The sequence below is a fragment of the Anomaloglossus baeobatrachus genome, chromosome 5 (genome assembly GCF_048569485.1).
Source record: "Anomaloglossus baeobatrachus isolate aAnoBae1 chromosome 5, aAnoBae1.hap1, whole genome shotgun sequence".
Taxonomy (NCBI): domain Eukaryota; kingdom Metazoa; phylum Chordata; class Amphibia; order Anura; family Aromobatidae; genus Anomaloglossus; species Anomaloglossus baeobatrachus.
In genome coordinates, this window is record NC_134357.1 from 519,512,882 (window position 1) to 519,540,548 (window position 27,667).

Consider the following 27,667-nt stretch of genomic DNA (forward strand, 5'->3'; position numbering starts at 1 on the left):
ACAATAATACTGTCATCCCCGGCTCCCTTCATAGCGTTACTGTATAATGTCCCAGCATTCCCAGCAGTGTCACCTCTCCAGTCAGCAGCTCAATCATCTTGTAGGTAAGTTCTAAGATCTTCTGGTCAAAGATATCCTCATGTATCAGGGGGTGAGGTGGAAGCCCTGTGATTGGGCTCAGGGGGCTTCCCCATCCCTCAGACACCGGGGTCTGACAGCCCTCGCTAGAGGTCTTCTTCACTACTGTGTAATCCTGGATATGGAGAGACACATTAATAAATCTCACTACAGACATTTCCAGAGCCCTCACCTCTCCAGTTCTGTCCATCTGTTATTCCCAAAGATAAGAATGATGTAATGTGACATCATCAGAATCTCTCACCTCTCCAGTAAGCCGGAAGAGGATCTCTAGGGTGAGGTGTAACATCCTCTCCACCATCTTGTCCCTGTCCTTATCCATCTTTGATGGGTTAATCAGGAAAATTCTCTTATATTGAAGATTTCTGAGAGGATCCGATATTGTAGGGACCTGAATGGGGAGAAGATGACGATGAAACATCATAAAAATCCCATGTAATAATACAATTACTGTAAATAATAAAGGGAAATATGACAGAGTATGCTCTCTTCATGTAAAGACTGGCAAGTACTGGAGATCAAAGGGGAAACATCTGAGAAGAAAGAACATGTTGGTGTTGTATTCCCTCTTTTTCCACGCACTGGAACATTCTGTTTAGTTCTATTCAGGAAATTATCGGCTATAGTCTATTCTATTCAGGAAATTGTTAGATATGTTAGTCGAGTTCTGTGAGATTCCTGGGTTGTCTTGCACACTCTGCTCTTTTGAGGTCTAGTCACAGATTTTCATTGATGTTCAGATCAGGGGACTGTGAGGGTCATTGTAAAACCTTCAGCTTACACCTTTTGAGGTAGTCTATTATGGATTTTGATGTGTCTTTAGGATCATTATCCATTTGTAGAACCATCCTCTTTTCAACTTCAGCTTTTTTACAGTTAGTGTCATGTATACATCAAGAATTTGTTCAAATTTCATTGAATTCATTCTTCCCTCTACCCATAAAATGTTCCCCGTGCCATTGGCTGCAACACAACCCCAAAGCATGATTGATCTACCCCCATGCTTAATTGTAGGCAATATGTTCTTTTCCTGAACTTCTGTGACCTTTTTTCTACACACATCCCAATTAAACATTGTGATCATAGAGTTCTACCTTAACCTCATCAGTCCACAAGAATTGTTTCCAAATTGCAGCAGTCTGAGTTTTATGGTGAATTTTATGGGGAGGACACAGGAGAGGTTTTCTTCAGATTACTCCTCCATGAAGGCAATATTTGTGTAAGTGTCTCTGAACAGTAGAGCAATGCACCACAGCTCCAGAGTCTGATAAATCTTCCTGAAAGTCTTTTGCAGTCAAGCAGTGGTTTGGATTTGCTTCTCTATCAATCCTTCGAGCGCTCTTACAGAAAAGGTGCTTGGTTGTCCAGCCTTATCTTGACCTCCACAGTTCCTGTTAACTGCCATTTTTTAATTACATTTCAAACTGAGGGCTGTTTTTTGGCACAATGTTAGAGGCAGCTGAGTTTTCATAAAGGTGTGAAATTTGCATCACCTGGCCTTTCCTAATGATGATGTGAACAAGCCATAACCCTAACAGGCTAATTAAGGTCTGAAACCTTGGTCAAAGTTATCTGAGCACATAAATCTCTAAAAATGTCCAAACTTTTGCAGCGGCCCATTTTCCTTTTTGTCATTTTTAAAATGTAAAAGATGAAAATACTTTTTGAGGGGCTAAAACACAAAGGAAAATTGGTATTACTTAACGGTAATAAGATTTTCCAGAGCCACAATAGCACCCAGGAGAGAAAGGGTACATCCACCTCGAAGGACAGGTAACAGCTTTTAAGAGTGGAGCCGCTCTATACGCTTCAGTGGTTTACAGAGCATTTGAGGACTCCGTTTAGTTAGTATGACACATATTAGTAAACATATTTAAGAAATTATAACATTACTTCCGACATATGCATATCTGAAATACAGTATATGCCAGTCCCATATCTACTAGTTTTTGTTTGTTTTTTTGCGACACCCATGGATAAAAGGAACCCCCCTCATACTAGTGACAAAAGACCAACACCAAAAGTAGGTAAAAACAGAAATAAGGGTGGGAAAATTACAGAAGGTGCTGTCGTGGCTCTGGAAAATCTAATTACCGGTAAGAAATACTGATTTTTTTTTCCCCCTTCTCCACGACAGCACCCAGGAGAGATTATAAAGGAATCCCCTAGGGAGGGACCACTGCCTGTAATACCTTCCTCCCAAAGGAAAGATCACTAGCACCAACATCCTCCCTATAGTGCTTGAAAAAGGTAGATGGTGAAGACCATGTGGCAGCTTTACAGATGTGCTCCAGAGAAGCGTTAGTTTTTTCAGTCCAAGAGGTGGAAATGGCCCTGGTGGAGTGAGACCTTAAGCCTAAGGAAGGGTCCTGATCCCCTGCTCTGTATGCCAGAGTGATCCCTGCTTTCACCCATCTGGCTAGGGACCCTTTTGATGTCGGCTGGCCTGTACAGGGACCCTGAAAAGAACAAAAAGGATGGTAGCTTTTCTGAAACCTTTGGTCACCTCTAGGTATTGTAACAGGAAATCCTAATATCCAGGGTGTGAAACTCCCCCTTCTTCTAATTCATGGGGTTATTACAAAAGGAAGGAAGTACTATCTCTTGGGACCGGTGAAACCTAGAAACTACCTTTGGTGCAAAGGCTGGATCTGGGCTAAGGATTACCCTATCTGAAATTATCTCCGTAAAGGGCTGGTTCATCAGGATAGCCTGCAGCTTCCCTATCCTTCTCACTGATGTAAGAGCTACCAAAAGCGCGGTCTTGAAGGTTAGGGGTACTTCTCACATAGCGAGATCGCTAGCAAGATCGGTGCTGAGTCACGGTTTTTGTGACGCACCAGTGACCTCATTAGCGATCTCGCTGTGTGACACTGAGCAGCGATCTGGCCCCTGCTGTGAAATCGCTGCTCGTTACACACTGCTCTGGTTCATTTTTTGGACGTTGCTCTCCCGCTGTGAAGCACACATCGCTGTGCTTGACAGCGATAGAGCAACAATCTGAATGTACAAGGAGCCGGCTTCTGGCAGCCTGCGGTAAGCTGTAACCAAGGTAAATATTGGGTAACCAAGCTAAGTGCTTTGCTTTGTTACCCGATATTTACTTTGGTTACTAGCGTCCGCCGCTCTCAGGCTGCCAGTGCCGGCTCCCTGCTCCCTGCACACGTAGCCGGAGTACACATCGGGTAAATAAGCAAAGCGGTTTGCTTATTAACCTGATGTGTACTCTGGCTACGAGTGCAGGGAGCCAGCGCTAAGCGGTGTGCGCTTGTAACCAAGGTAAATATCGGGTAACCAAGCGCTTGGCTACCCGATATTTACCTTAGTTACCAGTGCAGCATCGCTTCCATGCGTCGCTGGGGGCTGGTCACTGGTGAGATCTGCCTGATTGACAGCTCACCAGCGACCATGTAGCGACGCACCAGCGATCCTGACTAGGTCAGCTCACTGGTGGGATCGCTGGAGCGTCGCTAAAGTGTGACGGTACCCTAAGTGTCCTGGCCATGCATTCTGCAAGGGGCTCAAAGGGGGGTCTGGTTAAAGATTTCAAAACTAGCTTTAGATCTCATTGGGGTAAAAGGGGGTTGGAGTATTGATATAGATTGACCCACCGCCTTTACGAACTTTACCACTTAGGGATGATCCGCAATCTTAGAGTCTAAAAGCACCCCCAACTCCTAGATGTGGACTTGGAGTGTACTTAAACTCAATGCTATTTCTCGCCCCTTCTGTAGCAACTCCAGGATAGCAGGCCAACGTACTGCCTTTCCCTCCCAAGAATTGATTCCTGAGAAGTCTAAAAACTTTCTCCAAACCCTACCATAAATGTTATAGTGATCCTTTTCCTGTTCCCCATTAATGTGGTTATCAGGCTATCTAGAAAGACCCTAGATCTTAAGACCTGCCGCACAAATGCCACCCTGTCAAATGAAGACTCTTTAGGTTGAGATGCTGGACGGGACCCTGGGAGAGTAAGCCTAGAAACTCCGGAAGGACCCATGGGTCCTCTATTGACATCAGGGAAAGCCCGGTGAACTATGACCTTCTAAGCCAAAAAGGAGCTATAAGTATTGCTTCCGCTCGGTCTGTGAAAATCTTCTTTAGGATAAATGGGATTAGCGAGATGGGTAGAAAGGCATAGACTAGACCTCTGGACCATTTTTGGATCAATACATCTATTCCATGAGGGGAGTCCCCCGGGTTTAGATTAAAAAAATCTCCTGGTTTTCCTCTTTGTCTGATCGGCAACAAATCTATAATTGGCCTGACCCACCTGAGAACAATCCTGTAGAATATCTCTGGATCTAGAGACCAATTGTCCTGACACAGCTCGTGACGGCTGCAGAAGTCTGCTCCTAACTTTTCTCTGCCCTTCCGAAAATTTTCGGACAATAATAGAAGGTTTGATTCGGCCAAGACCAATATCTCCTCTGCTACTAACATGGGCTTCTTGGACCTTGTGCGCCCTGGTTATTTACATAGGTTACCTCTGTTATGTTGTCATACAGGACCTTTACATAGTGTCCCGATAAGTCCTGCAAGGCTCCCTCGAGCGCCATTTTTATGGCTGATAGGATCATCAAACCTGAGAGCGCTGTCTTTAATTCTTGTGACCATTCGCCCCGAAGGACCTTCCTTCCAGTGAGAGCCCCCCACGCCCAGAGGTTTGCTTCTTTCATTATAATAACAAAATTCTTTATCTCCGGAGGCACGCCTTTGCAGAGGTTGTCTCTTTTCAGCCACCACTATAGTGAGTCCCTGGAGGACTGGGAGATAGAAATCTTTCTGTCCAGCCTCTCGCTGACCTCCATTTCCTTTAATATTATCCATTGGAGTTTCCGAAAATGTCTTCTGGATCAGGTAACCACAGGGATACAGTGTGTTAGAGATCCGAAGGCTGACATCACTCTTCTGAGAGTGGTAATTGGCTTGATTATCAGCTTCCGTACCAATTCCCCTAGTCTTCCTATTTTCTCTTCTGGAAGTAATGACCTCTGGTGTCTGGAATCCAAGAGAATACCTAAAAAGATCTGTATTTGTTTGGGGTCGACTTTTGATTTTTTTTTGTATTTGTAAGCCAGCCGAGATTTTCTAAACATTAAGAGACCTGACCTATTACCTTCCTGCAGCTTGATTGAGATCTTCCTAGCACTAAGAAGTCATCTAGGTAGGGTATGAAAAGGATATACTTTTCCATGATGGGTGCTCACATTTCTGCCACCAGCTTTGTAAATATTCTGGGGGCCATTGAGAGTCTAAAAGGTAGGGTTTGAAATTGCAGCTGGGTAAGCTGACCCTGAATAAGTACCGCTACCCTGAGAAAGATCTGATGTCCCTGAAAAATATGTACATAAAAATAGGCATCTTTGAGGTCTAAAGTTGCCATGAAACAAACTGGGTACAGAAGTCTTACTGCCGTGGTGACTGTCTCCATCCTGAAATGTTTCTGTACTATAAACTGATTTAGACCCTTTAAATTTATGAAGGTCCTGAGGGATGAATGTGGCTTTTTTATTTTACTAAGAAAAGTGGGCTTTAAAAATCTCTCCCTTCTCCTTTTGCAACCAAGGTGAGCACGCCTTTCCGTAACAAGGACCTCCAAGGCCTGCTGGCGACCCCTTAAGCTCTAGGTATCTGGGATCACGAACCTGTCTGGGGGAGGGACAGTAAACTCGAGCTTCAACCCCTTGGCTACCATGCCCAGAATCCAACGGCTTGCCGAAATCTTCTCCCAGGCAGGAAGGCACCTTCATGCCAGGGCCCAGGTACAGTGCCTTGCGAAAGTATTCGGCTCCATTGAATTTTTCAACCTTTTCCCACATTTCAGGCTTCAAACATAAAGATAAAAATTTTAATGTTATGGTGAAGAATCAACAACAAGTGGGACACAATTGTGAAGTTGAATGAAATTTATTGCTGGTTTTAAACTTTTTTAAAAAGTAAATAACTGAAAATTGGGGCGTACAATATTATTCGTCCCCTTTACTTTCAGTGCAGCAAACTCACTCCAGAAGCTGAATGATCCAATGTTGTCCTAAATGACTGATGATGATGATGATAAATATAAGCTACCTGTGTGTAATCAAGTCTCCATATAAATACACCTGCTCTGTGATAGTCTCAGTGTTCTGTTTAAAGCGCAGATAGCATCATGAAGACCAAGGAACAAAATAGGCAGGTCCGTGATACTGGTTTGGAGAAGTTTAAAGCCAGATTTGGTTACAAAAAGATTTCCAAAACTTTAAACATCACAAGGAGCACTGTGCAAGCGATCATATTGAAATGGAAGGAGTATCATACCACTGCAAATCTACCAAGACCCGGCCATCCATCCAAACTTTCATTTCAAACAAGGAGAAGACTGATCAGAGATGCAGCCAAGAGGCCCATGATCACTCTCGATGAACTGCAGAGATCTACAGCTGAGGTGGGAGAGTCTGTCCATAGGACAATAATCAGTCGTACACTGCACAAATCTTGCCTTTATGGTAGAGCGGCAAGGAGAAAGCCATTTCTCAAAGATATACATAAAAAGTGAAAGTGTTGTTTAAAGTTTGCCACAAGCCACCTGGGAGACACACCAAACATGTGGAAGAAGGTGCTCTGGTCAGATGAAACCAAAATCGAACTTTTTGGGCACAATGCCAAACGATATGTTTGGCGTAAAAGCAACACAGCTCATCACCCTGAACACACCATCCCTACTGTCCAACATGCAGCATCATGGTTTGGGCCTGCTTTTATTCAGCAGGGACAGGGAAGATGGTTAAAATTGATGGGAAGATGGATGGAGCCAAATAAAGGACCATTCTTGAAGAAAACCTGTTGGAGTCTGCAAAAGACCTGAGACTGGGATGGAGATTTGTCTTCCAACAAGACAATGATCCCAAACATAAAGCAAAATCTACAATGGAATGGTTCCCAAATAAACGTATCCAGGTGTTAGAATGGCCAAGTCACAATCCAAACCTGAATCCAATCGAGAATCTGTGGAAAGAGCTGAAAACTGCTGTTCACAAATGCTCTCCATCCAACCTCACTCAGCTCGTGCGATTTGCAAAGGAAGAATAGGCAAGAAGTTCAATCTCTTGATGTGCAAAACTGATAGAGACATACCCCAAGCGACTTGCAGCTGTAATCGCAGCAAAAGGTGGCGCTACAAAGTATTAACTTAAAGGGGACTAATAATCTTGCATGCCACACTTTTCAGTTATTTATTTTTAAAAAATAGTTTAAAATTAAGCAATCAATTTTGTTCAACTTCATAATTGTGTCCCACCATAACATTAAAATTTTTATCTTTATGTTTGAAGCCTGAAATGTGGGAAAAGGTTGAAAAATTCAAGGGAGCCGAATACTTTCGTAAGGCACTGTAGGTGGGAGGCTGTTATTGTTTTCTGAAGGCCCTGGAAAAAAACCTGTCCGTTCTGGATTCCTTTTTCCTGGGTCCATCCTTTCAGTTCTGACCTCCCCTTTTCAGGTATCTGTTTTGCCTATACCTCCTGCTAGGATTGAATGATCTTCTAAAGTCTGGGAGGTTCGCCCTTGGGAATCCCTTTTTGGAATCATAGGCCTTCTCCAGTATCTAATCCAGGCCCATTCTGTAGAGGTGTTCTCCTTCGCACGGCAACCCACGGAGCCTCGACTTCAACCATAAGGCTCACCTGGGGGAATTTGAGAGGGAACAAGTCCGTGCCATGAGCCTCACAGCATCCGCCGACATATCAGCCTGAAAATCTGCCGCTTGTCTAATAACCGGGTAACTTGACAGGAGCTGGTCTCTTGGGCAGTTATCCAATATCTGTGTCTCCAGCTGACCAAGCCACATGCTCACGTGGCTGCAATGTTTGATTTGAAAGCCACTGCCCCAGATTGCCAGGCTCTTCTCAGGAAACTGTCTGCTTTCCCCTCTAAGGGGTCCTTCAGCAATCCCGCGTCGTCAAATGGGAGAGCCGTACTCCTGGATACCTTGGAGATGGCGGTGTCTATTTTTGGAATTTTGTCCCACACTTCTGACTCCCGCGAGTCGAATGGATACTTTCTTTTCATCTCTTTTGGAATAAAGGCTTTTTTATCCAGTCTCTTCCATTCTCGCTTGATTAAAACCGCACTGTTTTTGTGGACTGGGAAGCATTTGTGTTTACATGCCTCCAGCCAATCAAACATTATGTCCTCAACTGATCTGGGCTCTCTGACATCCTCAAATCTCATAGTAACCCTAACCGTCTGCCCTCCCTCAATATCTGAGGATGATGAGTATGAAGAATGGTCCGAGCAAAGAAGGGAATTTTGTTTACTTACCGTAAATTCCTTTTCTTCTAGCTCCAATTGGGAGACCCAGACAATTGGGTGTATAGCTACTGCCTCCGGAGGCCACACAAAGTATTACACTTAAAAGTGTAAGGCCCCTCCCCTTCTGGCTATACACCCTCCCATGGGATCACGGGCTCCTCAGTTTTAGTGCAAAAGCAAGAAGGAGGAAAGCCAATAACAGGTTTAAAGACAAATTCAATCCGAAGAAACCTCGGAGAACTGAAACCATTCAACATGAACAACATGTGTACCCGAAAAAAACAAAAATCCCTAAGAAAACAGGGCGGGTGCTGGGTCTCCCAATTGGAGCTAGAAGAAAAGGAATTTACGGTAAGTAAACAAAATTCCCTTCTTCTTTGTCGCTCCTAATTGGGAGACCCAGACAATTGGGACGTCCAAAAGCAGTCCCTGGGTGGGTAAAAGAATACCTCGTGATAGGGCCGTCAAACGGCCCTGTCCTACAGGTGGGCAACCGCCGCCTGAAGGACTTGTCTACCTAGGCTGGCGTCCGCCGAAGCGTAGGTATGCACCTGATAATGCTTGGTAAAGGTGTGCAGACTCGACCAGGTAGCCGCCTGGCACACCTGCTGAGCCGTAGCCTGGTGCCGTAATGCCCAGGACGCACCCACGGCTCTGGTAGAATGGGCCTTCAGCCCTGAAGGAACTGGAAGCCCCGCAGAACGGTAGCTTTCAAGAATTGGTTCCTTGATCCACCGAGCCAGGGTGGATTTGGAAGCTTGCGACCCTTTACGCTGACCAGCGACAAGGACAAAGAGTGCATCCGAGCGGCGAAAGGGCGCCGTGCGGGAAATGTAGATCCTGAGTGCTCTGACCAGATCCAACAAATGCAAACTTTTCTCAAATTGATGGACTGGATGAGGACACAAGGAAGGTAATGTGACATCCTGATTGAGATGAAAGGGGGATACCACCTTAGGGAGAAACTCAGGAATCGGACGTAGAACCACCTTGGCCTGGTGAAACACCAGGAAGGGAGATTTGCATGACAGCGCCGCTAGCTCGGATACTCTCCGAAGAGACGTGACCGCTACTAGAAAGGCCACTTTCTGTGAAAGACGAGAAAGGGAAACATCCTTCATAGGCTCGAAAGGCGGCTTCTGGAGAGCAATTAGAACCTTGTTCAGATCCCAGGGCTCTAACGGCCGCTTGTAAGGAGGGACGATATGACAAACTCCTTGCAGGAACGTGCGTACCTGAGTAAGTCGTGCTAGGCGTTTCTGAAAAAATACAGATAGCGCTGAGACTTGTCCTTTAAGGGAGCTGAGCGACAAACCTTTTTCCAACCCGGATTGCAAAAAGGAAAGAAAAGTAGGCAATGCAAAAGGCCAGGGAGAAATTCCCTGAGCAGCGCACCAAGATAAGAATATCTTCCACGTCCTGTGGTAGATCTTGGCGGAGGATGGTTTTCTAGCCTGTCTCATGGTGGCAATAACCTTTCGAGATAATCCTGAAGACGCTAGGATCCAGGACTCAATGGCCACACAGTCAGGTTCAGGGCCGCAGAATTCAGATGGAAAAACGGCCCTTGAGACAGCAAGTCTGGTCGTTCTGGTAGTGCCCATGGTTGGCCCACCGTGAGGTGCCACAGATCTGGGTACCACGATCTCCTCGGCCAGTCTGGAGCGACGAGGATGGCGCGGCGGCAGTCGGCCCTGATCTTGCGCAGCACTCTGGGTAACAATGCCAGAGGTGGGAACACATAAGGTAGCCGGAACTGTGACCAATCTTGAACTAAGGCGTCTGCCGCCAGAGCTCGGTGATCGTGAGACCGTGCCATGAAAGCCGGGACCTTGTTGTTGTGCCGTGACGCCATCAGGTCGACGTCCGGCATCCCCCAGCGGCAACAGATCTCCTGAAACACATCCGGGTGAAGGGACCATTCCCCTGGGTCCATACCCTGGCGACTGAGGAAGTCTGCTTCCCAGTTTTCCACGCCTGGGATGTGAACTGCGGATATGGTGGATGCTGTGTCTTCCACCCACGTCAGAATCCGCCGGACTTCCTGGAAGGCTTGCCGACTGCGTGTTCCACCTTGGTGGTTGATGTACGCTACCGCTGTGGAGTTGTCCGACTGAATTCGGATCTGCTTGCCTTCCAGCCACTGCTGGAAGGCTTGTAGGGCAAGATACACTGCTCTGATTTCCAGAACATTGATCTGAAGGGTGGACTCTTCCTGAGTCCACGTCCCTTGAGCCCTGTGGTGGAGAAACACTGCTCCCCACCCCGATAGACTCGCATCTGTCGTGACTACCTCCCAGGATGGTGGTAGAAATGACTTTCCTTTTGACAAAGTGTTGGGAAGAAGCCACCACCGAAGAGATTCCTTGGCCGCCTGAGAAAGGAAGACGTCTCTGTCGAGGGACGTCGACTTCCCGTCCCATTGGCGGAGAATGTCCCATTGTAGTGGACGGAGATGAAACTGCGCGAAAGGGACCGCCTCCATTGCTGCTACCATCTTCCCTAGGAAGTGCATGAGGCGTCTCAAGGGGTGTGACTGGCCTTGAAGGAGAGATTGCACCCCTGTCTGTAGTGAACGCTGTTTGTCCAGCGGAAGCTTCACTATCGCTGGAAGAGTATGAAACTCCATGCCAAGATATGTTAGCGATTGGGTCGGGGTTAGATTTGACTTTGAAAAGTTGATGATCCACCCGAAACTCTGGAGAGTCTCCAGCGCAACGTTCAGGCTGTGTTGGCATGCCTCTTGAGAGGGTGCCTTGACAAGTAGATCGTCCAAATACGGGATCACAGAGTGACCTTGCGAGTGCAGGACTGCTACTACTGCTGCCATGACCTTGGTGAAGACACGTGGGGCTGTCGCCAGCCCGAAAGGCAGAGCTACGAACTGAAGGTGTTCGTCTCCTATAACGAAGCGTAGAAAACGCTGGTGCTCTGGAGCAATCGGCACGTGGAGATAAGCATCCTTGATGTCTATAGATGCTAGGAAATCTCCTTGAGACATTGAGGCGATGACGGAGCGAAGGGATTCCATTCGGAACCTCCTGGTTTTTACGTGCTTGTTGAGCAGTTTTAGATCCAGAACGGGACGGAATGACCCGTCCTTTTTTGGCACCACAAACAAGTTGGAGTAAAAACCGTGACCCTGTTCCTGCAGAGGGACGGGGGTCACCACTCCTTCCGCTTTTAGAGTGGACACCGCTAGCAGCAGAGCATCGACTCGGTCGGGAGGTGGAGAAGTTCTGAAGAAGCGAGTTGGAGGACGAGAGCTGAACTCTATCCTGTACCCGTGAGACAGAATGTCTCTCACCCAACGGTCTGTGACCTGTGGCAGCCAAATGTCGCCAAAGCGGGAGAGCCTGCCACCGACCGAGGATGCGGAGAGAGGAGGCCGAAAGTCATGAGGAAGCCGCCTTGGCAGCGGGTCCTCCGGCTGTCTTTTTTGGGCGTGACCGAGTCCGCCAAGAATCTGAGCTCCTCTGATCCTTTTGAGTCCTTTTGGACGAGGAGAATTGGGACCTGCCTGAGCCTCGAAAGGACCGAAACCCCGACTGTCCTCTCCTCTGTTGGGGTTTGTTTTGTCTGGGCTGAGGTAAGGATGAATCTTTACCCTTGGAGTGTTTAATGATTTCATCCAAGCGCTCACCAAACAGTCGGTCACGAGAAAAAGGCAAACTGGTTAAACACTTTTTGGAAGCAGAATCTGCCTTCCATTCTCTTAACCACAAGGCTCTGCGTAAAACCACGGAGTTGGCGGACGCCACTGCCGTACGGCTCGTAGAGTCTAGGACAGCATTAATCGCGTAAGACGCAAATGCAGACATTTGAGAGGTTAAGGGTGCCACCTGCGGAGCAGATGTACGTGTGACTGTGTCAATCTGTGTAAGACCAGCTGAAATAGCTTGTAGTGCCCATACGGCTGCGAATGCTGGAGCAAACGACGCGCCGATAGCCTCATAGATGGACTTCAACCAGAGCTCCATCTGTCTGTCAGTGGCATCCTTAAGTGCCGCCCCATCTTCCACTGCAACTAAGGATCTGGCTGCAAGCCTGGAGATTGGAGGATCCACTTTGGGACACTGGGTCCAGCCCTTGACCACGTCAGGGGGAAAAGGATAACGTGTATCCTTAAGCCTTTTGGAAAAACGCTTATCCGGATAAGCGTGGTGCTTCTGGATTGCTTCTCTAAAGTCAGAGTGGTCCAGAAATACACTTAATTTACGCTTGGGGTACCTGAAATGGAATTTCTCCTGCTGTGAAGCTGTCTCCTCCACAAGAGGAGCAGGGGGAGAAATGTCCAACATTTTATTGATGGACGCTATAAGATCATTCACTATGGCGTCACCGTCAGGTGTATCCAAATTGAGAGCGGTCTCAGGATCAGAATCCTGATCAGCTACCTCCGCCTCATCATACAGAGAGCCCTGCTGGGACCCTGACCAGTGAGATGAAGTCGAGGGCCGCTCATAACGAGCTCGTTTAGGCTGTCTGGGACTGTCGTCCGTGTCAGAGCCATCACCCTGGGATGTAAGTGACACCCCCGGATCCCGGAGCTGTTCCAACTGAGGGGGACCAGGGAGCAATGAGTTAACAGTGCCCATGGCCTGAGTTACTGGTCTAGACTGCAATGTTTCAAGAATTTTAGTCATAGTCACAGACAACCTGTCAGCAAAAACTGCAAACTCCGTCCCTGTCACCTGGACAGTATTCACAGGAGGCTCTGCCTGGGTCACCTCCAGCAGAGGCCCCGGCCGAGCAAGTGCCACAGGGGCCGAGCACTGCACACAGTGGGGATCAGTGGAACCTGCCGGTAGAACAGCCCCACAAGCGGTACAAGCAGCATAGAAAGCCTGTGCCTTGGCACCTTTGCTTTTTGCGGTCGACATGCTGTTGTGTCCTCTGAGTAATCTAGGAAGGTATATAGCAGAGAATCACCAGCGACCGTACAGTGCAATGTATAGCTGCAAGCATAAAATACAAATATACACTTCGGCACCAGTGGGGGTCAGCCCTTGAGGGCAGCTTACCGCCCGCTAAAAAGCGGGTGTGTGGGCACCAGAATCCCGTGTCTGGGTCTCCCAGTCTCCTCTCTCCAGCTCAGACTGCACACAGGAATGGCTGCTGGCGTCCTGTGAAGAGGGGCGGACCGTGGGCGTGCCTCAAACAAAGTGCGGGAAACTGGCGTCCCACTGTGCCCAGTGTGAGGGCTGGAGTATGCAAAGCAGACTCCAGCCCTCTGCGCTGACGTTCTGTACAGCGTCCCGCCCTTCCCCTGACTGGCAGGCCTGGGGGCGGGAACGAAACGAAACTAGGCCGCAAAAAGCCGGGGACTCGAGTAATAAGCGCGGCCGTCATATATGCACAGCCAGCGCGGAAGTCCCCGGCGCACCACAAGTCCCAGCCGCGCCGCAGCGAAAAAACTGACAACCGCGGCCGGCGCGGCAGTTTCAAAGACATGTCCCCTCTCAGCAGAGCTGTAGATAGGAATGGCACCAGCGCGCAGCGCTGTTGTCCCCGGCGCACTAACACACCCAGCAATGCTGCGGTGTGGGCGCGATATAAACGGGGACACAGAGTACCTTGACGTAGCAGGGCCTGTCCCTGACGATACTCAGCTCCATATCCAGCAGAGTCTCCAGGGGCTGTGGATGGAGCTCGGTCTCAGTGCCTGGAGACCGGTAAAATCCCACTTCACCCAGAGCCCGAAGGGGGATGGGGAAGGATGCAGCATGTGGGCTCCAGCCTCCGTATCCGCAATGGGTACCTCAACCTTAACAAACACCGCCGACAAAGAGTGGGGTGAGAAGGGAGCATGCTGGGGGCCCTAGTATGGGCCCTCTTTTCTTCCATCCGACATAGTCAGCAGCTGCTGCTGACTAAACAGTGGAGCTATGCATGTATGTGTGCCTCCTTCGCACAAAGCATGAAAACTGAGGAGCCCGTGATCCCACGGGAGGGTGTATAGCCAGAAGGGGAGGGGCCTTACACTTTTAAGTGTAATACTTTGTGTGGCCTCCGGAGGCAGTAGCTATACACCCAATTGTCTGGGTCTCCCAATTAGGAGCGACAAAGAAATCTATCAATATCTCCATCTTCACCCTCATCTTCTGGGCTGGAGTCTCCCGTGGCCAACTGTCTCCTTAAAGACTTGCTCTGCATAACCTCCCTTAAAGATTTCTTCACTTTATCCTTAATCAGGGATTTCAAATTCTCTATGGGGGATGGGGACTCTTCTGACTGTGTCTAGTGCATGCAGGCCTGACATAATCTTATTATAGGTAGCGGCCAGCTTAGTCCTGCAAAGGGCACATTCTCTATGTTTTCTCTTGGACAGTGATTTCGTAGGCTTGTCCTAGACAATACAGAATGGACATACAGATAAATCATCAGTGACAATTACATCAGGGACCCCCCTGGACTCACCATCCAAGGAGCCAGAATACCAGGGCTGGAGGTGCAGTCTCTTCCATGATCTCCACAGGATGGTCCATGTTTGGAAAACACAATTACTCCTCCAGCAATTTTGAATCTGAGGTGGTTTCCCGCCCCTGTGATGTGATGTCACCGGAAGTCGGAAGTGTTCCATTTCCTGTCCAGGTCACTGGCTGCTTGCTGCAGTGCCTTATTACCTAAGCGTCTGCAGCACTCCGCTGGAAGCCTCCTCAGCTGCTGAACACTCTGGCCCCCAGGTTTCCCAGGAGACAGAGATGCCAAAGCAGGCCGTCGTGGTCTTTCCGGGTGCTGCTAGTGGTCTGCGCCGGGAAAACACCAACGCCGAACCAGGCCGTGCTCCCACCCCTCCCCGGAGATGGCTATTGGGTGAGTTATTTCTTCTCTCAGCAGCGTCGGGTGCTGTAGGCTTGTCCACCAAAGGACCGGAAACCACTGAAGCATATAGAGAGGCCCCACCTTTAAAAGCTGTAAGTTTCCTGTCCTTCGAGGTAGGTGGACCCTCTCTCTCCTGGGTGCTGTCGTGGAGAAGGGGAAATGTGTCATCTTTAACTTTACACCTTTTAGACATCATTTCATCTTCAACTTCCTTAACAGTCCACAATAACAGTTATTTTGACCAGGGGTGCCCAAACTTTTGCATGCCTCTGTAGTTTGGTGTCATCAGCAAACACTGAAAATTTACTGACAATCCAATTCACAAGGTCATTAATATAGAGATTAAAAACAAATGATCCTAACACAGATCCTTGTGGTCCCCACTGTTTTTAGTACAGATCCTCGTGGTCCTGTTATGGTATGGCTAGCTGATAAACTAATAGATGGAGAAATACGCCTATCAGAATTCAGGGTCCACTGTGCAGTGATGTTATGGCTGGTGCTGGTAGATAGCTGCCAAAAAGGGGGAAGGAGGAGTGCACCACAACAGTAATATATATATATATATATATATATACTGGGAATGCAATGGAAAGTATGCATCACCAAGAAGAAAAAGACATTGCACATATCCGCACAACCTAAATGTAAAATTCAACACCTTTATTTAGTACACTTGTACAAAGTAAAAGCAATTGAAACGTGAAAAAACTACCAAACCCGGCACCCGCAATAATTATAGTAGAATAAGCTTATAATCATGCAATTTGAATATATACTGCAGAAGTAAAGAGGGCCTGCAACCACCTAAAATACTTAATAAACAACCCGTACATGAATTATGAAGCGTATAAGAGGTCACATATGCAAACAAAAACAGTACGGGTGTCATAGATCACAACAGGTTCTATATGGCACAAAAGGCTAGTCAGCTGAAGCATGGAAGAGGCTTACATTCAAGGCACATAACAAATAATAACACTGCCCAAAAGGTATCATATAAATGCGTGTAACCAAATGAAACCTGAGCCAAATAAAGCCTAGTCAGACCCATGCAATTATGGGATAGTATATAGCTCAGTTCCAGATCAAGAAGGTAGCCAATAGTCCACCCAGGGTGATTACACCCAGGCAGAGTAAGGATAGAGACCTGAGGCTGGTGGGAGCAGGCAACCACAGACCGTAGCAAATGGGAGGTGGGTGCGCAGGAGTTCCCACGCGTATCGCCGCCGCTGCGGCTTCGTCAGGGAAAGGAGGAGTGAAAGTGCACTAAAACACAAGGATATTTAAAGGTAAGTAAATACAGTCACCTGTGTCATGACGCTGGCGTGGTCCGGACCATGTGTATCGTGTTGAGCGCGGGCGCATGCGCAGTATGCATGGACGGCAAGTCAGGAGGTTCATAAGCAACATCAATACGTTGTGCTCGCAGGCGCATGCGTGAAACATGTAATGAATGAAGGGGAGCATACTATGGTGCCTATGAATTGCATGCCTGGCAATGTGCGTATAAACAAGGAAAGCAAAGGGAAAAGGCGCCGCTGGTGCAATCAAGACAGACGCATTCAAAACAGAGGGAGGGGAATGTGGGGGAAGAGGGAGGTGGGGGAAGAGGGAGGGAGGGGAAGGGGGGGGGAGAGAGGAGGGGATGGGAAGAGAGCAAGGAAATACACTTGCCGACATAAGTAGATAGGTGCCTGAACTGTAACTAGACAAATGCTACTAAATATCAGAGTCCCCTGAGTTAAAGAACCCACAAGGAGGAAAGTAAAGGTAAGACCATGAACTCTAATACAACACAGAGAGGTATGGGGTATAGCTAATGGCAACTCTGTTCCTGCACAGAGGCGTATGAGGTATAGCTATAGTATTGGCAGCTCTGTTACTGTACAGGGCGCCAAGGCCTGAGGAGATCTCGTGTTACAGATCACACGGATGCTCTAATATAAACTCTACCGAGCACTGTTATTTCACAGTGTCAGGTTACGACTTATCACTTCTGTTACTTCACAGAAGCAAATATATACAGTATATGTGGCATACACAGTATGAATAGGGTGTATTTAGTGGACACTAACCATATCCCACAATGAAGGAGACTCAAAGGGTGTGTAGAGGAGTCAATGAGGTCACTAGCTCCTATCAAGGACTACTGTGGAGTTCCACCGGCTAACCACCAGTGAACCCAGTACTAGCATAGCCCAGAAGCTCTGCCTAACCGGCAACTGACCCTAAACCAGTCTTATGTGACCGTGACGCCTTGCACTACACCTGCCTCCTAACCCTGTATCAGACCCAGAGGACTTCGACGCTGGGCCCTGTACTAACGTGGTAAGTGCTTGCTGCACCACATATGAAGATGACTGAGCGTGGCCATGTGGGTGCCCAAGGCTTATGTAACCTAAGTACAGCCCACAAGATGGAGATCCCTATGGCCCACCCAAACCATAACTAATGAGCGGTCTTCCATGTGACCACACGTCACTGATGACGTGACTGTGGCCAATAGGATCATTCCACATCATCTGTGATGTCACTAGGCCAATGGGATCGCGCCACGTCATCTGTGATGTCCAACGGCCAATGAGATCGCGCCATGTCATCTGTGTTGTCACCGCGGCCAATAGGATTGTGCCACGTCACCTGCACACTTGATGCACTAAGTGCCTGAGCATGCTCACAAGCCTGAACCACTGACTTAGTCTCAGAATTGAGACTATCAGGCTAAGCATGCTCAGAAGGCACAACCCAGGACTTAGGCTGAAAACACCTAAATGTTCGGGTCAGTACCTGAGACTCAAGGAAGTGAACCAAACGAGGCCAAGCATAGGGGGAAATTGTCCCAGGAGGCATCCGAGAAGATGCCGCAGCTCGGTTTGTGACAGGTCCCCACTGCTGACTATATTTGATTTAGGCCTCTTTCACATGTCTGTGCAAAACACAGCGGTCTGTGGTGTAGGTGCGTATTTGTGTCTGTGTGTGTGTTCAGCTTGTGCTGTTAGTGTGCTATCCGTGTGAGATCCACATAGCACACGGACATCATGAACTTCTATACTTACCTGTCCATGGTGCTGCTGTGTCCAGCGCTGCTGCTGCTTCCGGTCCGAGGTGCAGTGAATATGTAATGAGCATAATGAGCGAGGGTCAGAAGCAAGTGAGAGCAGTGTTGGAGACATCAGTGGTGGGGACAGGGGAGTAAAGAAAAGCATTTTATTGCATAGACACGTGGTTTTCTCCGGTATGTGTCACACTGATGTCACACAGATCACATCAGTGTGCGGTCCGTGCGACACCCATGCTGCTGGAGAAAAACTGACTGACATGTATACGTGTGGAGCACGAGTAGCAGTAAGTGTTAAACTCAATTTCAATATATTAGAGACTTCTAATGAGCTAAGGCTAATTACATAATCTGTGAGATGCCGAGGGGAGAAGTACTAGAGAACAGGCATGTTTCCCCTCGGTTCATTTCATATGCCTCCATGTACTGACTGTGGAGCAGTCAGCCCATGCAAATGGACTGGGAAAAGCTGGGAACATTATATCTGGCTCAGCAATAAGGTAGTCACTGAAGCCTGTTTATTTCAGTGTAATTTTGGGCTCGGTTTTTCCTGGAGCAATCAGTATGAATGGCAGTGAGACTGGTTGCTCCCTTCTCCACATTCAATCCAGGTTTTGATCCCTCACTGGATCAGCTGAAATAATCAGGAGGCATTCAGTGAAAGGAGCCTGCTGAGGAGAGCAGGACAGGCTCATGGCTGCTGGGGCTGAGACTCCATACCTCCGCTTGCTGTGCTGAGGAACCCACACAGTAAGAGAATACTGTTTTGTTTGTTACATAGGTTTATTTTGTAGTTAGCATTCTGTTGTTAGTTAGTGGCCAGACGGCCTTAGACGTTTATTTTTCCTGTTTTTGCATGTGTAACACTGAGGCATAAGTGTACACAATAAACACGGCAGTGGCCGTATCTCTGTGGAACCTGCCGGTCTGCCGCTGTCATCTCTGAATCCATAGCCACTCGCGTGGACCAAAGCAAAGATCCCAGCTGAGCTATATTCCCTGTCTCACAAATCATATATATTTATTTTGAGCAATCCATGCTATTTTTTTCCTCTTTTAATTTGTGATAGTGACTGTGGCCATAGCTTGGCATGAAGTCTGGCCATTATATATACTAAGTATGTATGACTGGGTTAAGATATGTGCACATGGCATCTTTTCCAGACAGATTCCACCTGGATAGAGCACTCAAACAATAAAAATAACAACCACATGCTCAGCAATGTCAAAAAGACTTGCTGTGCACATGCTCCATCTTTTTCAGCATCTTTTAAACACTTTCTGGCTTCAAAAGCCTTGAAACGGCAATGAAGAAGTGACCCGACCACTGTTCTGGAGGCTTCTACAAAGAAGATACTTCAGGAAACACATTTATAAGATGCCATATGAACAAGATCTTACTGTACTATAAAATTTCATAGCCAGGAGATAGGAGAACCCTCAGCGAGGTGCGATACACCGGTAATAGCCGGAGCTCACACGTGTGAAGAGGAATATGGTTATGTCATCTCCCGAACATAACAAATGTGTGTGTACTCTTGTCCACAGATTCAATTACTCAGTCATACTCTAACCTCTACAACATGGGCAAGACCAAAGAGCTTTCTAAGGATGTCAGGGACAAGATCATAGAACTGCACAATGCTGGAATGGGCTACAAAACCATAAGTAAAGCCTCCTTTACACGCTACAAGATATCTTACAATGTGTCGGCGGGGTCACGTCGTAAGTGACGCACATCCGGCATTGTAAGGTATGTTGTAGCGTGTGACAGCGACGTGCGATTGAACGAAGAACCGTTCATCGCATGCACGTCGTTCATTCCTGACGAATTGAACGTCAGATTGTTCATCGTACCCGAGGTAGCACACATCGCAGTGTGTGACACCCCGGGAACGATTAACAGATCTCACCTGCCCGCTGCGGCTCCCGGCCCACAATGCGGAAGGAAGGAGGTGGGCGGGATGTTTACGTCCCGCTCAGCTCCGCCCCTCCGCTTCTATTGGCCGGCTGCCGCGTGACGTCGATGTGACGCCAAAAGTCCCTCCCACTCCAGGAAGTGGACTTCGCCGCCCACATCGAGGTCGTATGGTAGGTAAGTATGTGTGACGGGGGTTAATCGTATGTGCGGCACGTTCAACAAATTGAACATGCCATACATACGATGGGGGCGTTGCAAATCACATACGATATCGTATGCGAAATTGCAACGTGTAAAGCAGGCTTTAGACGCTGAGTGAGAAGAAGACAACTGTTGGTGCAATAGTAAGAAAATGGAAGAAATACAAAATGAGTGTCATTCAACATTGATCTGGGGCTCCATGCAAAATCTCACCTCGTGGGGTAACCAGGATCATGTGGAAGGTAAGATATCAACCTAAAACTACACGGGGGGGGGGAACTTGTTATTGATCTCAAGGCAGCTGGGACCACTGTCACCAAGAAAACCATTGGTAACACATTATGCTGTAATGGCTTAAAATCCTGCAGTGCCCACAAAGTCCCACTGCTGAAGAAGGCACATGTGCACGCACGTCTGAAGTTTGCCAGTAAACACCTGTATGATTCTGGAAGTGAATGGGAGAAGGTGCTGTGGTCAGATGAAGCAAAAATTCAGCTCTTTGGCAGTAACTCAACATACCGTGTTTGGAGGAAGAGAAATGCTGCCTATGGCCCAAAGAACACTGTCCCCACTGTCAAGCATGGAGGTGGAAACATATTTTGGGGTGTTTCTCTGCTAAGGGCACAGGATTACTTCACCACATCAATGGGACAATGGATGGAGCCATGTACTGTAAAATCCTGAGTGACAACCTCCTTCCTCTGCCAGGACATTAAAAATGGGTCGTGGCTGGGTCTTCCAGCACAATGACCAAAAACATACAGCCAAGGGAACAAAGGAGTAGATAAAAAAGAAGCATATTAAGGTCATGAAGTGGCCTAGCCAGTCTCCAGACCTTAATCCCATAAAAAACTTATGGAGGGAGCTGAAGCTCTGAGTTGCCAAGCGACAGCCTCAAAATATTAATGATTTAAAGATGATCTACAAAGAGGAGTAAAGCCAAAATTCCCCCTGACATGTGCACAAACCTCATCAACTATAAAAAAAGTCTGACTGCTGTAATTGCCAACAAGGGTGTTGCCACCAAGTATTAAGTCTTGTTTGCCGGAGGGATCAAATACTTATTTCTTTCTGCAAAATGCAAATACATTTATAAAATTTATACAATGTGATTTTCTGGATTTTATTTTGTATATTCTCTGTCTGTTAAAATTAACCTGCCCTTAAAATTATAGACTGTGCATGTCTTTGTCAGCGGGAAAAGTTACAAAATCAGCAAGGGATCAAATAATTATTTCCTTCACTGTATATAAGTGTATCTATATATATAATTGCCTTATTCTGTCTGTCTTGTTCCAAAATTGTGTCACCGTGACAGTGTCATTACAGTGACAACTGTTGGATTGGCCGCTGGGCTCGGCCTGGCCCCCCCCGCCCAACGGATTGGCCGCTCGCCTCGGCCTGGCCCCACCCCCCGCATGGATTAGCCGCTTGCCCCGGCCCTCCGCACGCATCGCCCGCTCCAGCGTACACCGGCTCCCGGTACACATGTGCAGGGAGCCGGCATACGCTGACGCCTTGCCGGCTCAGCCCCGCCCCCGGCACACATTGCCACGCTCGGACCCGCCCCCGGCGGCCCCAGCATGGGGGATGGAGCACGATGGGGGGGGTGTAGCATGGAGGATGGAGCACGATGGGGGTGTGCAGCATGGAGGATGGAGCACGATCGGGGGTGCGCAGCATGGGAGATGTAGCACGATGGGGGGTGCGCAGCATGGGGGATGGATCACGATGGGGGGTGTGCAGCATGGGAAATGGAGCACGATGGGGGGTGTGCAGCATAGGAAATGGAGCACGATGGGGGGTGTGCAGCATGGGGGATGGAGCACGATGGGGGGTGCGCAGCATGGGGGATGGAGCACGATGGGGGTGCGCAGCATGGGGGATGGAGCACGATGGGGGGTGCGCAGCATGTCGGATGGAGTACAATGGGGGGTGCGCAGCATGTCGGATAGAGTACAATGGGGGGTGCGCAGCATGTCAGATGGAGCACGATGGGGGGTGCGCAGCATGTCAGATGGAGCACGATAGGGGGTGCGCAGCATGGGGGTTGGAGTACAATAGGAGGTGCGCAGCATGGGGGATGGAGCACGATGGGGGGTGCGCAGCTTGGAGGATGGAGCACGATGGGGGGTGCGCAGCATGGGGGATGGAGTACAATAGGGGGTGCGCAGCATGGGGGATGGAGCACGATGGGGGGTGCGCAGCATGGGGGATGGAGCACGATGGGGGGTGCGCAGCATGGGGGATGGAGCACGATGGGGGGTGCGCATGGGGGATGGAGCACGATGGGGGGTGCGCAGCATGGGGGATGGAGCACGATGGGGGGTGCGCAGCATGGAGGATGGAGCACGATGGGGGGTGCGCAGCATGGAGGATGGAGCACGATGGGGGTGCGCAGCATGGAGGATGGAGCACGATGGGGGTGCGCAGCATGGGGGATGGAGCACGATGGGGGATGCGCAGCATGGGGGGAGGAGCACGATGGGGGGTGCAGCATGGGGGATGGAACACGATGGGGGGTGCACACCTCCCCCCAAAACACACACACACCGTCACACGTGCACCACACAACCACACACACACACACACACACACACACTGGGAAACACAAACACCGCCCTACACAGACACCCACACACACACACACACAGACAACGCCGCACGCACACACACACACACACACACACACAACACCTAACACACAAACACCGTTGCATACATAAATATACGCACATACCGTGCAACACACACACACTGCACAAAACATACCTCCCCCCAAAACACACACACGCACTCCACACCCACACAAACCGTGCAACACACACAGCACCACACACACAGAACGATGTAAACACACAGCGCTCCACAAACAACACAACACACACAACGCAACACACATACAACACCGCTCTCACCCCCCCCCCCACACCCAGACAACACCCAGAACATTTACAGCGTCCTACACAAACACTTGGTAACTACACACAACATCTATATATATATATATAACAAATCATACATGAACTACACAATACGTAAATTCTAGAATACCCGATGCGTTAGAATCGGGCCACCTTCTAGTATATATATATATATATATATATATATATATATATATTACACACATACAGTATATATCGACTGATGTTTATCTATAATGTGTTCATTCATATTATTACTAATCTGATTGGTCTAATGTCAGAATACATTGTATCGCAGCCACCATAGAACAATTCCCTCTGGGGGGAGAGTCCTCAGACATTGTTATCACTGTGTGTCTGCGCATCTCTGCTGAATGGGCATGTCTACAATTAATAACGTTTCCTCTATGAATTACTGCAACCGCAGTAACATCACCTGTGCCCAGGAATGGGGACTCTCCACATACCTCCTCCTGCAGAGCCGCACACTAGATATATGGCTGCTCTGTGCTTACAGGACCTGTGATGATGTCACATGGAGGGGAGGAGTCAGGGGTCACATGATCAGCTCCTCAGTGTATGCAGGACTCTGCTGTGCTGGGTGTCATGGGGCTGTATGAGGGGAAGGTTATGTGTGGGGTCAGGAGGGATTTACAGTGGATGGAGCAGAGCCGTGTGTGTACGGAGCAGAGCCGTGTGTGTACGGAGCAGAGCCGTGTGTGTACGGAGCAGAGCCGTGTGTGTACGGAGCAGAGCCGTGTGTGTACGGAGCAGAGCCGTGTGTGTACGGAGCAGAGCCGTGTGTGTACGAGGTGTAGGGAGCAGAGCCGTGTGTGTACGAGGTGTAGGGAGCAGAGCCGTGTGTGTACGGAGCAGAGCCGTGTGTGTACGGAGCAGAGCCGTGTGTGTACGGAGCAGAGCCGTGTGTGTACGGAGCAGAGCCGTGTGTGTACGGAGCAGAGCTGTGTGTGTACGAGGTGTAGGGAGCGGAGCCGTGTGTGTACGAGGTGTAGGGAGCGGAGCCGTGTGTGTACGAGGTGTAGGGAGCGGAGCCGTGTGTGTACGAGGTGTAGGGAGCGGAGCCGTGTGTGTACGAGGTGTAGGGAGCGGAGCCGTGTGTGTACGAGGTGTAGGGAGCGGAGCCGTGTGTGTACGAGGTGTAGGGAGCGGAGCCGTGTGTGTACGAGGTGTAGGGAGCGGAGCCGTGTGTGTACGAGGTGTAGGGAGCGGAGCCGTGTGTGTACGAGGTGTAGGGAGCGGAGCCGTGTGTGTACGAGGTGTAGGGAGCAGAGCCGTGTGTGTACGAGGTGTAGGGAGCAGAGCCGTGTGTGTACGAGGTGTATGGAGCAGAGCCGTGTGTGTACGAGGTGTAGGGAGCGGAGCCGTGTGTGTACGAGGTGTAGGGAGCGGAGCCGTGTGTGTACGAGGTGTAGGGAGCGGAGCCGTGTGTGTACGAGGTGTAGGGAGCAGAGCCGTGTGTGTACGAGGTGTATGGAGCAGAGCCGTGTGTGTACGAGGTGTAGGGAGCAGAGCCGTGTGTGTACGAGGTGTAGGGAGCAGAGCCGTGTGTGTACGAGGTGTAGGGAGCAGAGCCGTGTGTGTACGAGGTGTAGGGAGCAGAGCTGTGTGTGTACTAGGTGTATGGAGTGGCTCAGCGCGTATATAACGTTTACAGAGAGGAGTCGCACATGTGCGATGTGAATGGGATGAAGCCATGTGTGTACGTAATAATAATAATAATTTTTATTTCTATAGCGCCAACATATTCCGCAGCGCTTTACAATTCAGAGGGGACATGTACAGACAATATGAGACATTACAAATAACAAAATTCAGATACCAGGAGGAGTGAGGGCCCTGCTCATAAGCTTACATTCTATGAGGAAATAGGGGAGGCACAAAAGGTGAATGGGGGAGAAAAGCTTGTTATATATGGTCCAGCCATCGATTTAATAGGGGATTCAAAACCAGCTGCGTGGACCGATCGCCAGCCAGAATTTATACATACAGAGTGTAAAAAAGTACATGAAAGGAATGGAATCAGAAGATAAGATACAGGGGACAAGAATTGAAGTAAATTTTATGAAGGGCAGAAAGGGTCTAGATTAGGTCAGGGCAGTGAGGTGATAGGCTAGTCTATAGAAATGTGTTTTTAGGGCCGGCTTAAAGGTGTGGATGTTGGGAATTAATCAAATTGTTCTTCATAGTGTGTTCCAGAGCACTGGCGCAGCGTGAGAAATGTTGACGACGGGAATAGAAGGTTCGAATTATTGAGAATGTCATTAGAAGAACAGAGGGCACGGGTAGGGTGATAGACAGATGAGGTAGAACCACACACAGAAATGGTAATATTGGGTTGGGGAAGGTTGAGAGACGGAGGAAACATGAGAAGTTCAGTTTTTGACAGGTTCCGTTTTAGATAGAAGGAGGACATGATGTTGGAGACAGCGGACAGACAATCTCTAGTATTTTGTAATAATGCAGGGGTGATGTCAGGAGACGATGTATACAGTTGGGTGTCATCAGCATAGAGATGGTACTGGAAACCAAATCTGCTGATGGTTTGTCCAATAGGGGCAGTGTATACAGAGGAAAGGAGGGGGCCTAGGACTGAACCCTGACTGTAAGGGTAAGAGGAAAGGAAGTGGGGCCTGCAAAAGATACAGTGAAGAAGGGTCAGAGAGATAAGAGGAGAACCAAAAGAGAACAGTGTCCTTCAGCTTGATAGAGTAAAGCATAGGGAGGAGGAGCTGGTGATCCACAGTATCTAATGCAGTAGAGAGATTCAGGAGAATCAGTAGGGAGTAGTGACCATTAGATTTAGGCTAAGTGCACACACTGCGTTTTTTTGACGCTGCGTTTTTGTGCGTTTTTTAGCGCTAAAAATGCACAGAAACGCAGCGTCTTTAAAAACGCATGAAAACAACGCATGCGTTTTTACCGCGATTTGGTGCATTTTTGGCTGCGTTTTGCTGCATTTTTGATCTCTGCGTTTTGCTGCGTTTTTTTTATCAGTGAACATTGCCATTAAAGATTGTTGAAAAAAAAAAAAAGGTCTGATGTCATTTCCTTCTTCCATATGTTCTTCATTCTCCACTAGTGTATGCAGGAGAGCAGACAGCTGCAGAACTACAAGGCTCAGCATGCTCCATCCAGGACTGTATGCTGGAGGGAGAGTCAGGGGGACCAGACCTACAAGGCTCAGCATACTCCATCCACTAGTGGATGCAGGAGAGCAGACAGCAGCTGCAGAACTACAAGGCTCAGCATCCTCCATCCAATAGTGTATGCAGGAGAGCAGACAGCAGCTGTCGAACTACAAGGCTCAGCATCCTCCTTCCAGGACTGTGTGCAGGATTTCTTTGCCCCCCCAAACAAAAAAAATGACGTGGGCTTCGCCATACTTTTGTATGCTAGCCAGGTACAGCAGGCAGGTACGGGCTGCCCCCAACCCCCAGCTGCCTATTTGTACCCGGCTGGGAACCAAAAATATAGGGAAGCCCTTTTTTTTTTTTATAATTATTTCATGAATTTCATGAAATAATTAAAAAAAAAAAATGACGTGAGCTTCGCCTAATTTTTGTGTCCAGCCGGGTACAACTAGGCAGCTGAGGACTGGAATCCACAGTGCAGGGTGCCCATGCTTTCTGGGCACCCCCGCTGCGAATTGCAGTCCGCAGCCACCCCAGAAAATGGCGCTTTCATAGAAGCGCCATCTTCTGGCGCTGTATCCAACTCTTCCAGCTGCCCTGGTGACGGTGGCTCGCTAAGCCCGAAATTCATGGTGTCACGCCAATATTAGACATGGCCACCATGAATTTCTAGTAAAGATAAAAAAAAACACAACACAGAAAAATATTTTTATTAGAAATAAAACACAACACAATTAGTGACTCCATCTTTATTGAAATAAAGAGCCCCCCTCCCCAGTAATCCTGGGTCAGGGTCCCGCGCCGTCCAATCCGGATCCAATATCCTCTGATCGGTTTGCTGGAAGGCAAAACGATCAGATGATGTTTCAGCTTCAAGTGCCTGAAATCACATCACACATCAGATGATTGCATAAAAGCCGTTTATACAATCAGCTGATGTATCGGTGCAAAAAAAAAATTATTACCGATTGCTGATTACCGGCAGCTCCAGGAGCGAGTCTGATCCCGTCCGATCGCTGCAGGAGCTGCCAGTAATCAGGGATGAAGTCTCCTGACGGCATCCGCTGACAGGTTAAGCCGGCCGGGCGCTGGCGTCAGCAGGCTTACGATCAGCTGATGCGTCAGGTGACTGCATCAGGTGATCAGCGCCAGG

General features: G+C 48.6%; 1 protein-coding gene across 1 annotated transcript in view; it reads right to left on the bottom strand.

Moving 5' to 3' along the window:
* The window catches only part of LOC142312873 (uncharacterized), a 346,266-nt gene that overhangs the window by 200,087 nt on the left and 118,512 nt on the right, over positions 1–27,667 (bottom strand). Inside the window, exons 15-17 of the mRNA XM_075351858.1 lie at positions 7,973–8,381; positions 383–524; positions 74–253 (exon numbers count right to left, since the gene is read on the bottom strand). Of these exons, the coding sequence (XP_075207973.1) occupies positions 74–253; positions 383–524; positions 7,973–8,381 (731 nt within the window). The remainder of the gene's footprint in view (positions 1–73; positions 254–382; positions 525–7,972; positions 8,382–27,667) is intronic.